General features: G+C 44.7%; 1 protein-coding gene across 4 annotated transcripts in view; it reads right to left on the bottom strand.

Annotated features, from left to right (window-relative positions):
* ARHGAP21 (Rho GTPase activating protein 21) overlaps window positions 1–13,827 on the bottom strand; it is a 127,346-nt gene extending 113,519 nt beyond the window's left edge. Inside the window, exons 1-2 of one of the 4 annotated variants that reach the window (XM_074574449.1) lie at window positions 13,702–13,827; window positions 12,027–12,343 (exon numbers count right to left, since the gene is read on the bottom strand). In XM_074574449.1, the coding sequence (XP_074430550.1) occupies window positions 12,027–12,113 (87 nt within the window). In that variant the 5' untranslated portion in view covers window positions 12,114–12,343; window positions 13,702–13,827. Of the gene's footprint in view, window positions 1–12,026; window positions 12,473–12,648; window positions 12,909–13,532; window positions 13,654–13,701 lie in introns of those variants that run through there. The other 3 variants (XM_074574447.1, XM_074574450.1, XM_074574451.1) reach the window with 3 other exon arrangements.
* Window positions 13,828–15,238: the final 1,411 nt, after the last annotated feature.

The following is a 15,238-nucleotide window of genomic DNA, read 5'->3' as shown; positions in this document are numbered from 1 at the left end:
TTGTTTACCCTGAACACGCCTGGCTGAGTAACTGTCTAATATTACCACTGTCTCTACTCACTCACCTTGAAGAATTTAGTTTCTCAGAGTCGTGAATCACTGATTACAAGAGCAGAAACCATCTTAGCCACAGATGCCTTTTAACATTTTAGATCTAGCTTTAAAAATAGTTTTGGGGTGTGGGGGTTGTTGGTTTGCCCACCCACAAAAGACAAAAACCCCAACTCAGCAAAACTATTTTGTGGCCACCTCATTTCACAGTTCTTTAGGCAAAAGTTTACTTTTTTTTTGTACATTCTTGATAACTGATTTTGAGGATTGGTGAAAGGGAGAAGTTCCTTTTTGCCAGGTAGAGCTTCTCCCTCCAGTTCTTTCCCTACCTGTAACGCTACTCAGTTCCATGCAGCAGCCTTTGAAGCTGTGTATCTTGCTGCGTAGCCCTTCAAAGTGCCATTTCCTTTCCTTAAGCTGGTACCACAGAACTGAAGTGACTGGAAGAGGAGTAACTATTCTGCAGCAAACAAAAAACCCAGTAGCATTATTTACCACAGAAGTAGAAAGGAGTTTTCCACTGGCTCTTGAGGATTTACTGGTTTTGCTGATGCATATTTGCAAGAATTGGAATCAAGAATGAAGTCTTGCAATGTAATGCAGTCCCCTAAAAGAAGTAACGCAGAAAACAATTCAACAGACAAAAAAAAAGTACTTGCCTGATTGCAAACAAGTACAAAAGCAATGAGAACGACAACAGCATATTTATGTTGTGCGTACAAGCCACACAATCACCTTGCTTCTCCTTCAACTGGGAGGGGGGATGGAGAAAGAGACGGGGTGAATACAAAAGCAGGTAGCTGTGCATTTCAATTTAGCTTATCAAAACTGGAGAACATTACACCCATATGATGCAATAAGAGTTAACAGCAATTTTCACAAAAGCGAGTAAAAACAAAGTCTAAGTTTGATCTATAGCCTGTGCCTTCAAGAAGCAAAAATTGGTCCAAGTCCTGAATATTTGAAAAACTGCACTTCCTGATGCTGATGGCAAACAGTTGCCTTGTTTCAACAGGTTTAGTACAGATCCTCCTGAAAGCAGGAGGAATCCTGATGAGTTATCATGGAACCAGCATCGTAACATACAAGAACACCTGTAAGTCAGATTAAAGGTCCACCTAGCCCATCTCCAACAGTGACCAAATGCAGATAGTTGCAGATAATTAGGAAAGAACACAAGAGCAAGCATCACTACAATACCCTCCTTGCTTCAATTATTCGCAAATCCATAATTCATTCTACTACGAGGGTATTTAGTAACTCTGTAAGTACTGCCCTTCCAAAAATGTATCTGCGTTATCCTTCAGCTTACTCACACACTTTTAGCTCACAAAATATCATGGTGCAGAGTAACAAGCTTAACTATCTTTTAAGCAAAGGGCCATCTCCTTTTGCTTGTTCTCAGTCCACCATGCTCATCTGACAGCCCAAGTTCTTGGAGTAGATAGTAAAACGCTGATCCACAAAAATTCATGAGAAATGGAGAAACCTACCATGTCTCCATCTCCACAGTTTCCTCTTTCCCAAACTGCCAAGTCCTAGCTTCCTTACTTGTTTCTGGTACAGAATCAACTCCATATATTCCATTATTATAGCCGCCCTTTCTCTGAGACTTTTCTGGCTCTAGTGTATTGTTTCTGAGATGGGGAAAAATGAAGGGGGAAGGAACAGAACTAGACCTAGGCATACTAGCTCCAAGTGTACTATGGATTTATACACTGAGGCATGACAGAGAACGTTAACTGTTCAAAATTATTAGGAAGTGGATGACAATTTGCTTTTTTGACCAACACAGAACATTAAGCTGCTGTTTAATCCTTAGAGTTATCTATCACAACTCTAAGCCCTCACCCATGAGCTCCTAGTTAATCATTACCCCTCAGTTATTTCATATGTGACATATTACTTGACATTTATGCACCCTGAGTTTTTATTTTTTATCAACTAGTGATGAACATCAAAAGGTCTTTCTACATTTCTTCACAGAAAACTCATCTTCACTAACATGAACAACAACATCATCAAGCAAAATTCTGTAAAAAGGGAAGACAGAAAAATAAGCATTTTACCTCTCCATTGCCATTTAACTCATGAAAACAGCAGAAAGCTATCAGGCCTATTTAGATGTACAGCTGAATCATATTTTCAGTCACAGTGCAAACAGAGAGAAAATTACTCAAAACCACCTATAAAGTAGTCAGGAAAAACAACACCTAAAGGGCATGGGCTATGAAATGCTACCAGTATTGGCGCGCATCCATTATACAACGTCATGTTTCGTAACACTTGCATACAGAAAAACCCTTTGTTCCACAAACTCGGCTACAAGGACCATTTTGGTCAGGTATGCAGTTATTTTTAAAAAGCAGTAATATTACTTCTCATTTTTTAAAAAGTTAAAATGCTAACAAAAGAGATACAATTAACGAGCTTGTAAGACTACCTCCATGACATCAGGATCAGAACACCACCTTGCCAAACTATTTATGGCTACTGAATTACTCCAGCATCTGATTCAGATGCATAGATTGCGAGAAACATTGAAGACTATTCATGTAAACTTGTTTCACTCTTCAAACGTTCATATTAATGCTAATTTGGCAAGATGGGATACTTCAATACCCCACGAGCAGTACACAAGCCATTCATTATTCCTTCCTTAAGACAAGGCGATCATGTTCAAATTCCACCCCATAGGCAGCTACGAAACAACTTCAACAAATTTTTAAAAAATAACTGAACAGAAAATGTGAGACTGTATTCAGACAGACCCATATGAAAATAGCATAAGTACACAGAATGGAGCAGAAGGCCTGTAAAATTGCCATGAAAATTGATTACTCTGGGAAAAGTTTACTTACTCACCTTTTACCATGGTGATTGAGGATAATAAAATTTTAAAATGCATGCAAGAAGGAACAAGTAAGATTTTACAACTACTAATGAATAAGAAATGTTTGTGGCTACACATGGGAATACTTTTCACCAGAGTCACAGGCTCCCTATTAAAGTTGCATCAAAATTGGAGAGCTGAGAAGAAAAGCACAGCAACAATAACAAAGCATGAAGTGCAATGGGACAGCTTGTTACACGAAAACAGTGGCATTCCTTTCAGAGATAACCTTAACCAGATCTTTATCTCACAAAAACAGGTCAGAACCTACAGGGAGTAAGGGCCACCTGCTTGAGGTGCACATTCTAGATCTGCTGCTTCTTTCACTGGCCAAAACAACAACAACAAAACATTTCGGTTCTGATTCTTGCATTACAAGGAAATGTTGACAGTTCTGCGCACCCCTGCAAGCACCAACTGAACTCTAGTCCTTTTAAACATGGTAAAACTGAGAACATATGAGTTTAAACATTCCTAAACTATAATAGACTTTAAGTTTAATTAAAGAATTGTATTTAAATATTAGTCAAGTTTCTTAGGAAATCAACCACTTCCATGTTCCATTACAACAGGGCAGTCCTTGCACAAGTTAAAACATCATGTCTTCCTCAAGAATAACTGGAACTGTCTTATGGTTTTGAAATCCTCGTGACTTTAGCTCCATAAACTAGTTTCTGAATGACATCTCTCCATGCGAATACAAAAACGCAACCTAAGTTACAGATTGAGCTCAGTTCTCAAAATTGAGAAGTTTGCCTCAATACCATGAACATATCACTGGGTAGACAGTGTCTGTCTGTCACAAGCCAAATGATCTAGAAGGCATTTCTGAGAATTTAAAGATTCTCTTTTAGCTCTTACCATGGTCAGAACAGGTAGTACCCAAGACACCTCTTCACCTCAAAGTGTTAAATCATGTCACAAAAAAAATATTTTTATTTTAGCCTTTTCTGCCCTCACACTTAGAATAAAAAAAGTACACAAATATTTGAAGTACAGAACATCTATATATTCAACACTAACATTAAGGCAGTCTAAGAAGCTTTGGGGATTTTTTTAGCACTTTTTTTAGTACTTGAGTGTTCATTCTCTTATGTTCTCAACAACTGTGTAACATAAAAAGTCTTGTATAGTTAGATGAAAAATTAAAATAGAAAAGGATAAAATACACTCTTTCCAAGGGTGGGTGATTTGTAATTAAATTTCAATAAGAAATAGTACACTGTTAAAGTATACAAATAAGTATAAACAGATATAAGTAGGAGGGCACGCTACCATTTCTATTAGGAAAAAAAAACAAACAAAACAACAAAAGAAAGACCACATTACTTCAGAAACAAGCTCAGGTTTCTGTTTTCAACTGATTTGTACCAACTGCAACTGTTACTCAAAAGTGTTTAAAAATCTCTCGCAATAAAATGTAAAGCTTTCTATTTGGTTTCTCCTCCCTGGCCCTCCAAGCAAAAAAAAAGCACAAAACTCAGAATTTAAAATAAGGAAGATTATGTCACCCAGCCAGTTCAGTGATGCCAGTGCAAGCTTATTCCCTACAGTGTATTTGCTAATGCTTAATGCAGTCCATACTGTGTGTCCTAACACATTATGCAAATGACACACACATAAAAGAAAATGTCTATCTCAAAGTGCACCCCTCCACCAACAGCCAATCTGTAATTAGCCGTGGCCTCTAAGGAGGCACCTCATTTTCTCTCAGCAAAGCAGCAGCTGCTGGCAAATGGAAATAAAGGAATTTAGAACAAAAATAAGCCTACTACCTACACTCCCAAAGGTGTATGCTCATGGTTGCAAGCCAGGGTCAAAACCTAAACAGCTGTTTTTATTTTTCCCCAAATGCCCGCACAGAATCTCTCATGCCCATAGCCAAACATTTACTAACATGATTTGTATCTGGCTCTCTCAAACATCTTGCTGTTGAGAGCGCTGCAGCAACAGCTCCCAATGCTTCACTCATAAATACTTTCTGAACTACAAGTTTTCAATGCAAAAATCAAGAACAGAAAATATAAAGCAGCAACATTTCCTGCAGAACACAATTCGCTGATGACATACAAAACGGTAACAGTTGAGAGAGATGGAGTAGTTCTAGCCCCTCAATACAAATAAAGAGATTCAGAGAACAAAGCATATAGCTGTGCCTAGTTTTTACTTTCCTATTACAAAGTGATCCAATCTCTAAACTCTAGTATCATCTCCCCAGAAGAGTACTCTTCAAATCTAACAGCAATGATAAAACAGTAGATTCAGAAAATTGTTTCACCATTACTAAAGAAAGATGATAAACAATTCAGGCAATAGCTAGAGTTCCTATGTAATTGGAGTAAAGGACGAATGCATTTCACTCTGGTTTAAAAAAAATAGCAAAAAGAAGAACACAACAGAGGAAGCCTCTCCATTAAATAATCTTTAAGTATTTAAAAACCATGTATATACAGCATCTTATTCCACCTTGCAACTGTACAACTGGGCACTTTCAGGTTTACAAAATGTGTGGAGCCTCTGATATGAACACAGTCAAAGCCCGTTTGATGTCGCTGTTCCCACCCATCAGCTGCACTTCTACTGTATGTACCTATTAATAGGTGATGGGGAAAAAATACCACAGAAGTGTCTTTGCAAAAATATTAAAAAAGACAAGACTTGAACTTTATCAAAAAAGACAAGATTTGGACATGGAGAAATGCACAGTATTTACATTAATCTACATTCTGTATAACAAACAAGCACAGTGTGACTGGATTATCCCCATTCATCCATCAGTCTCACCTGACAGCATAAGCCTCATCCACTGTTTATCTACCATGCTTGGTACAACATATTATTTAGTGTGTGTATATATATATATATGTATCTCTCACCTATTATGGTAGGCAGACAAACGCTTCCTCTGTAGTAAGGCCCTGAATTCAAGGATCTGATAAGATCATAGGCCCTGACGCCTTCTACAACCTTGGAGTTATACCTAACAGCCCATCAGACTGACTTCTGGAGTGCTGTCAATTCAGACTCTCAACACCAATTCAGAAGCCTCACCATTTATGCTAGGGCTAACTTGTGCTTTTTAAAAACAATGACCCCTGTTAACAACAGGAAATAAATCTGTTTTCATTTAACATCATTTCCTATATTTTTTTTAATATCTGCTTCCTATCCTATGCAATTTAATATACAAACAACTGCAAGGAAGAATAATGCAGAACCTCCAAATGCTAGAAAACCTTAATTTTTCTCCCAGTTATTATCAGAGAAAAAAAAAAAAAACACCAGCTACACCAGCAGTATATATTCCTAACAGGCTAATCTAACGCTGCTACAGAGACTTCCTTAGGAAGAGATACAGAAAGTTTTTCCTTTAATAAGGCTCACAGGTTGCATGTTTATATTCTAATCATCATCTACACAGCAACATATGTCTGTATTCACAAAAAATTTTTAAAAGATGACCAGCTTTTACTCTTTTCAGAGCCCATACTGTTCTGCTGAGCTACAAGTCAGCAACATGTTTACAGCCCAGAAAGCCAACCACATCCTGGGCTATATCAAAAGCAGCATGGCCAGCAGATCGAGGGAGGTGATTCTGCCCCTCTACTCTGCTCTGGTGAGACCCCACCTGGAGTACTGTGTCCAGCTCTGGCATCCTCAGCACAGGAACGACATGGACCTGACGGAGAGGGTCCAGAGGAGGGGCATGAAGATGATCACAGGGCTGGATCATCTCTCCTCCAACGACATGCTGAGAGAGAGTTGGGGTTGTTCAGCCTGAAGAAGGCTCCAGAGAGACCTTACAGCAACCTTCCAGTATCCGAAGGCGGCCTACAGGAAAACTGGAGAGGGACTTTTTACAAGGGCATGTAGCGATAAGACAAGGGATAATGGTGTCAAACTAGAAAATGGTAGATTTAGATTAGGTATCAGGAAGAAATTCTTCACTATGAGGGTAGTGAGGCACTAGAACAGATTGCCCTGAGAAGTTGTGGATGCCCCATCCCTGGAAGTGTTCAAGGCCAGGCTGGATGGGGCTTTGAGCAGCCTGGTCTAGCAGGAAGTGTCCCTGCCCATGGCAGGGGGGTTGGAACTAGATGATCTTTAAGGTCCCTTCCAACCCAAACCATTCTATGATTTGGTCATCCACCCTACAGGAAGGTGTTTTCATACATTCAAGTGGGACAAGAACACAAATGTATACAGTGCATAAGATGAAATACCTTCTCTTCCCCAACTGTTCTCTCAATTGTTTTTTGTGTAAGCAAGTAAATACAACAGGCAAAAAAATAATACATATGAAGTAACAGATAAGTTATTTTCACATTTTAATAACAGAAATCATTAAAAATAGCTTATACAAGGAAAAGTCAACTCAGTGCTTTGATGTTCACTAAAGTTCACTCTTATAATGCATATACTGTATGCAATAAATGCACTTATTTTGTACAGACACAGTTCAAGATACTCCTCACTCCATCAGGTTTCTCTTGCAAAAATTGCATTTTTTCAGACTATTATCAAAGTGGTACAATCAACAAAGGTATATTTTTGGGAAGCAAAAAGTCACTTAAAAACCATCACATGCAGCTACATTTAAAGGCAGATAACTTCCTTTTCTTGAAGGAACTATTCACTGCTTTATATTGTCTTTTATCAGATACGTAATACTTCCTCATGGAAGCAGTCCACATTCTGTCAAATTATCTTAGGCTTACTCCGACATAAATGAGAGCAGAAGTCAGTGTTAAGCCTGCATGATTAAACAGGATTTGACTCAAACTTTTTGAATAGTTGCAACCACTACTCATGATAACACTGGTATTTATATTGAATTTATTCTCCCTTGATGCAAGGTTTGTGCAGAATTCTCTACCACCATAAGTAATATATACTTCTAACAACTAGTTTTGGTACTGTGTATTATTTGACAAAGGAAAAAAAAAAAACAACTTACAAATGCATTTCTCTAATTCTGATTTTTAACATTGTGGTTAACCCCTACGTCCTCTAAGCATCAGGCATAGAAAAAGCACTGATACCCAACAATAGAGTTCCAGAACAGTTTACATGTTTACAGGCATAATTACATAAAGATTGAAATGCAGGATCAAAATACAGCCATTCAGTGCTTGTGCTCCTATATTACAGAGACATAACACCTGCGAGTCACCACTCGAAGTTTACCAATGTCATCCCAACCGGGTTGTTAAAATAGTAAACAATCTATTAATTATTGTTAGGGAGAATGCCAATCATTTTCTATTTTTAGTATCACCATTGCCCTTCTCTGGTTCCTGACCCTTCCAGCACAGGCTTCTCTTCAGTTTACGCAATTGCGCTATCTCTTACAAGGTGCTGGAGTGAAAATATTGTGGGGTTTTCTCCCCCTTTCTGAAATTTAGTATTTTTGGTTACAAAGCAAGTACTAAATAACCTCTGACTTTTCTTTTGCAGAAGTCTTTGGGAATGTATTTCTTAATTATTGCCAAATACAGAAACTCTCAGGAATCTCTAAACAACTCAGCTGCTAAGAAAAAAAAAAATCCCACAGAACCAAAACCCCACACTCTTAACACACATTTGCAGTAAAGTTCTAGAAATTTGCAATAAATGTATGCTCTAGTGAGTTCCAACAGAAAAATATCAAACACTCTTAATGAAATTATTTGATAAAGTATTTTTAGTATTCATAAACTGTTGTTTACAATAAGTGTTTTATTGCTCACAATAGAAGTTTGACTTTTAAAGCCACACATGCTGTGATTAATATTTTTTCATCCTACATATAACATTTTGAATGTTATTTTAATACAGTTTAACAGAAAGCTATACCACAAACAGGTTGAGCAATTCTTTTAAGGCAAACACAAAAGGAATAGAAAAGCAAAAAAAAAAAAAAAATCACTTCTTGTGCCTTTCTAGGCAGAGGAAGGGAGATTAAGTGATTAAGTTTACACCAGCGAATAAGTCAGTTCCAGCCTTAAATCTGGACTGGGATGTTGTGACTGAAGTAGTACTGCTTGTACTGTCAGCAGGGCTTAATCACTACAGCAAAACACTACTACAACCTGACGAAACAGAGATAGTATATGCTTATTAATCTAAAAGGCAGAAAGAACACGCTCTCACTTATCTGTCCTTATGAACATAAGCTCAGCAGTTCTTGCACCCATTTGCAAACGTGTGTCAGATTTCAAACAGAATGGCAAACAGCCCTGAGAGTCCCCGGCCCTCTCTGCCAACTCCCCCAAGAGCACAGAATACGTGATCTGTCCCTTTGAACAGGCGCTGTATGTTCAGATGGGAGCCTTCGAGCCTGAATGAGCGAGCTTTGTTCTCAACAATCATTTCAGTGAAGAGGCTCTGAAGTGAGAAAGACCACCAGGTACAGTGTCAAAAAGAAAAAAGGCAAAAATAAAAATAGAAATCATGGCTAGGCATGACCAAATGGAACATAATGCCAGAGCAGACAGGCATCCAAAACAAAAAACAGTTATCAACTAACACGTGCATTACCTAAAGGAGTCCAATCGTACGTCCTCAATTCTCCCAGCTCTGTATGCAAAGATACACAGAAGTGCTAGCTTCTCAGTCAGACATTCCCTTTCTTTGTCTGACTACTAATCCTGAATCCAGAGGAAAAGTTTTCCAGTCTTTCATCAAGCCCTGATGATTATAGCTGTACATTTACAAAATCTTTAACTGGCTGAAAATCCTAATTTCTGTTGCAACTTCCTTGCCTGTGATGAACATGGGCTATGCTTGGAGTCTTCCTTGTGACAACCTGCTGTGCATATATAGGTCTACAGCTAAACATTACATGTAGATGAGTTAATACTGCATTACAATGCAAACACCATATGGGATACAGTGTCCCAAAAACATAAATCATGTCACAAAATTGCTATGACTTGCTTGTCAGTATTAGCACACTGTAGAACACTGCAACTGCAGCAACTTTTTTTTTCAAACTTAAAATTCCTTTTTTATAGTAATTGTGTTTCATTAAAGATGTTTTCTGATTTTTTCAACAGAAAAGTGGATCGTACTGTTCAATAAAGTAAGATGTCAGTTAAAGAAATTTGTTCACATGTAGCGCATCAAGCACTGTACACACAGTAACCGCTCAATCAAATGAACTGAGACAACAGACCCCAAGTCACAAATCCTCACTCTCTCTTGGCATTTTACACCAATCTATGAAGTTATAAGAAAATAAATTGAACTTTAAGCCACACAGCAATACATGTACTAAAGTAAATGAGAAAGCACTGCAACCTTGATTAGGCATTCATGAGAGCCATCTATGTTCAAACAAAGATTATGTCAGGCCTGCTGTGATTAAGGCAATCATCAGTGTAAGTGCATGTTTTCTAGCAGTTACATTTTAACTGCAAGGTATGAGGCAAAACAACAGGCAGAGCAGTCTATTTTGCAATTCCATACCTATTAGTAGTCCCCAATTAGGCACCTTTAACATGATGAGCTCCAAAAGTGCCACAGGCCTTGTTAGGGCTTACCACAGTAGGGATAGGTGGATTATGACAAGTGTCAGTGCCAAAAGACCAGCAGTCTCAATATGATAGAGTTAAAAAGCAGATTTTCATTTTTACACCTAGAAATGTGGTTTTCCCCCCTCTTCCCACACTATTTGAACAGTATTAAAGGACACATTATGCAAAAATGGCCTTGTTTTCAGTTACGTTTTTAAGGACATCAGCAAGAATAATGCACGATTAGATCTACATGCAAATTAAGAATCACAATTAATCACGCAGTCTTAAATCTTAATGTCTTCTGTTTTCTTACTTAAGGCTCACATTTTGTCCTCACCTAACCCACCTGCTTTAAGAGACTGTGAATTTCTTAATTGAGGTGATGGCAGGAAGGAAAATATTACAATACCATATGTGCAACTTTGAAACCAAGGCAAGAGGGTGAATTGAGGACAGCAGTAAACTAAAACTTGGTGTCTTAAAAAAAAAAAAAATCTTAAAAGATATAAAAAAACCCCACCACCCACACTTTCTGTAGGTTTGAAATCACTCTACTGTATTTCAATTTCAGCAAACAAAAGGGGAACATCTATATGAAAGCAACCCTTTCACAGCCCTAAACAGGTTTAAGACAGTCTTCGACACAATATGCCCTAACTTTGAGAAATACAAAACCAAGTTTGTCTTTGTAAATAAAGTTTAAGACAGATCTTACAACAACTCCATTGAAACTGTTATACATATTTTGTTGGATCTGAGGTTACAGTTGTGTCGTAGACATTTACTACTATTAATAGGGAGCACAGAAGGAAGCATCAGACACAGTTCTGCGTTAAGAACTCTTGTGCTGCGAGTCTGAACATGCAATGGTGCCACCATAGGGCATGCTATGAAGTTTTTAAACTAAACACACAGACGACCCATTCCAGCAACAAATGGCATAGAGAGAAATGTTTAATATAAGCCACTGCGTACAGACGGGAGGGGGGCAAGTACTGGCTACAAGGAGGCAGAGGCCAGGCCCGTATTTCTATTAAAAAGCACCAGTTTGAGCGTGACGCGGGGGAGGACGAAGCCGTACCCCTGTGCCGCCCAGCGAAGCGCTCCCGTCTCTCGGTGACGAGGCAGAGAAGCTGAGCGTGGGGACACGCCGCCAGCGGACCGCGGGGCTGGGATGGCGGGGGGGGGGGGGCGGACCCCACGGAAACCCCCGCCTCGAGGGATGAGGACGGCGGCCGCTCCGCGGGGCGGGAAGCGGAGCCGACGCCCGGCCCGTGAGGCAGCGGAGGCGCCCCCCGGCTCCCGACCCGGGAGCGACGCCCCGCCTGCGAAGGGAGCCCTGGGCCGGGGCGGCAGCCTCCCCTCCGGCTGCCGGGGAGCCGCACGCCCGCACCGCTCCCAGCGTCCAACTCCGGGGCGGGCGGGCAGGAAGAGAGAGGGAGGGAGGAAAGGGAGGGAGAGAGGGGGCGGCCATGAAGCCCGCTCCAGCCAAGCCGTTCCCCGCGGCGGGAGGCAGCCGCCCGGCCCCGCTCGCCGCCCGCGTACGCGCAGCCCGAGTCCCGCCCGCTCCCGCCGCTCCTTACCTGGCCGCCGGCGCCGTCGCCACCGCCCGGGGGGGGCTCGTTGTCTCCATCTCCGCCGGGTGGCCCCGCTGCCCACCGGGTCGCCATTATTTCATTCCCGGTTACAAAGGACGGGCAAATCCTCTGGAGCCCGCATCGGGGAAGGGAAGGGAGAGGAGGGGGGAAGCAGTGCCGGAGCCACTCGCGCACACCCGAGGCGAGGAGGCCAGCCCCGCCGCCGGGGGAGGGGGGCTCGGCCCCTTCACGCAGCTGCCATAGGGGAGAGCGGCGGGACGGCCCTGGGCTTCAGCAGCGCTCCCCGGCTTCTGCCTTCATGGCTGGAAGGGGGGAGAGAGAGAGCAGATGTGTCAGTCCTCGGCGCGGGGCCGCCGCCGCCGCCTCCTCCGCCACCCGTCCCTTGTTAGGCTAATTGCACCCGCTCGTCATCTTCCTCTTCCTCCGGCTCCTCCTATCCAGAGCCCCAGCCGCGGGGAGGAGAGGGCAGGCGGAGGGAGGCGCCCACTCCCTCCTACTTCGCTATACACACACGGGCGTTCGTGCCGCGGGAGGGAGCGGGGACGGAGGAGCGCTGCCCCGGGCCGCGGAGAGCAGGGCGGGGAGCGACAGGCCGGTGGCTCCTCACCTCGGCCCGGCTGAACTTTGATCAACTGGTGGACGACGGGGCAGGCAGCCGGGGGGCCGCTCGTTCACCGGGCCGGGCGGAAGCCGCCGCCTGCCCGTGGTCCTCGCCCCGGCCGTAACGGGCGGGGGGGGGGGGGGGAGCTGTGGGGAACGCACAAACTCCGGTTAGGAGATGGCGACAAAAGAGCGGTGAGGCTGAGCCTACCGCTCGCCTTTTGTCTCCCGGGCGAGCCTTCCCCGCTCGCAGGCGACCCCCTCCCCCCGCCCCGCGTCTACGTCGCCGGAGCCGTCCGCGATCAGACCACCGCGCCCCGCCCGCCGCCCCTCCCGCCTCCCTCCGCACAGACGCGCCGTTTCGCCCCGACAGCGGCAGCCGGCGGCCGCTGCAGGCCGGCCCTGCCCCCCCGCTGCCAGCTCCGCCGCCGCCAATTAAGGCGTCTCGGTGCTGGGGGCCATCGCGCCGCGCCAGCTGCGCCCGCCGCCCGCCCCCGGCCACCTGGGCACCGGCCTCGCCCCGCCGTCGCGGGCGGGGGCGCTCGCTGGGCTCCGGCCCCAGCCCAGCTTGAGGGGGAGCCGCGGGCGGGCCCAGGAGCTTCAGCCAGCGCCCTCCCGAAGGCGCGGGGCTTTGCGCGGAGTAACCGCCTCCTCCGCGCTGGAGATTGCGATCTCTCCCCGGGCCGGCGCGACACCTCATAGCCCGTGGCCTCCGCGCCCAAGCACGGCCCCCACTTTCCCCCCCCCGGAAAGGCCCTGCGTCCGCCCCAGCGCTTCACGGCGGACCCCGCCCTGACAGGAGCAGGGGCGGTAACCGCCCCCAGGCCGCCGAGCCCCGGCCGGTAGCGCGACCCGGCGACGGGCCGACTCCCCCGCTGGCCCCCCTCTTACTCGTCGGCCCGCGGGGCTCCGGCCCCTCAGCCCCGCGGCGGCGACGAGGCGCTCCCGGCGCTGGCGGCTCCTGCTGCCTCCGCTGTTGGGGCCGGCGAGGAGCCCGTCGCCGTCCCCTTCCCCCGCCTCCAGGCCGGCGGTTACTGTTCCCTCCAAAAAATCCACCCACCTCCTCAGACGACACCGCGAGGGCAGGAACTGGCTCCCGGCTGCCTTCCAGGACACCCGCCCTGCGGTCGGGGAGAGCAGAGCCCCGCCGGGCCCGCACCCCGCCACCGCCCTCCGCCCCCCGCCCGCCCTGAGGCGGCAGGCGGCGGCGACGTTCTCTTCCCCCCCCCCCCCGCGCCGAGCGTTTTCAGGGGGGATTCACACAGGAATCATATTAGGTTTTCCGCCCTAACTCGGGATCCAGGGCGTCTACCGCCAGCTCTGACCTGCACCCGGCTTCCTGAGGGTTCCCCCGGCGGGACGGCGGCGGTCGCGGCCGCCCCTCGGGGTGCTCTGGGACGGGGCCTGGCTGAAGTCCTGCCGCCGCCTCTCGGCCTCCAGGCTGGGGGGAGCTTGGTTTTGTTGTCTCTGCGGAGGTAGTAAATGTAAACATTTTCTTTAATTCATCTGTCAGTATCGGGGTCTGCGACTTGATTTTTTTTCCTTTTCTGGATGGTAATTTTCCGTGTAGAGGCTGGAGAAGGTCTCTGTGAAAGGGAACGAAGGAAAACAATGTGTTTGTAAGAAATAGTAAAGGTCTTGGGTGAAATGAAAGATCGTGTCATGTTTGTGCTCTCAAAACAATAACGTTTTGGGTTGTGGTGTTTTTTTTACTATACTCCTCTGAAGTGACCTCTGAAAAGGGGTGACTGGGCTGGTTGTCCATCGGCAACTGGCATGGGCAGCAGGCGTGAGCGTTGGCATCTGGAGAACCAAGGAAAAAGCTTACATCCAGTAGCTGGAGTAAAGGTCTCAAGGTCCAAATGCTGATTCTTGTCAACCAAGGCCGTGCTTAAAAGGGTGTCACAACTTTAGGCCCGTCGCCCTCATTTCAGGTGCTTGCCTACTATTCTGTGTGCTGACATGGATTTCATTGGATGTACGTACAGTTAAAAACCTGTAGTATTTTCTGAAGAATTTGAGTTCCTCATAAATTTCTGATGTTAGAGACTACTTTGTGGCTGAATCTGAACTGGACCAGAGATTATATATATGTATTTTAAATAAGCATACTGCTGTGCTGCTGGCAATCTGCAGGATGGTTCTGTCCAGCTCCCTCATTGTTTCTCACTGTCATACAACATTTAAAGATTTATTTGCCACCCAGCCCCTGAGCAAACTGTTATAGTCCAGAGTTATCAAAAAGTTGAAAAGACCTGAATTAAAATCACTTGAGATTTTTGAAGAGTGGAGAAGGGCAACAGTCAGGACACTTTTCTTGTTTAGAAGCTGTTACCAAGCAGAACGAAGAAGTGTAGCTGTGTGCTTGGCTGCATAATACTCTCCGCATTGTAGTCATCATGTCAATCTGCAGAACATCATCAGAAATCCATGATTTATATAAAATCAGTTCTGTGTATTTGTAGTACTCACTTTTTCTTTAGGAGCCACAGTACCAACTCCAAATCTAAATTAGCATCATAACTAACATCCATGTAGAAAGCTGTCAGGTTTAGAGAATGTCTCAGAGAGATTAAACCACAAGTAGACTCAGAGTG

This window comes from Larus michahellis, chromosome 2, assembly GCF_964199755.1.
Source record: "Larus michahellis chromosome 2, bLarMic1.1, whole genome shotgun sequence".
Lineage (NCBI taxonomy): Eukaryota > Metazoa > Chordata > Aves > Charadriiformes > Laridae > Larus > Larus michahellis.
This window is presented reverse-complemented; position numbering and strand designations above follow the sequence as displayed.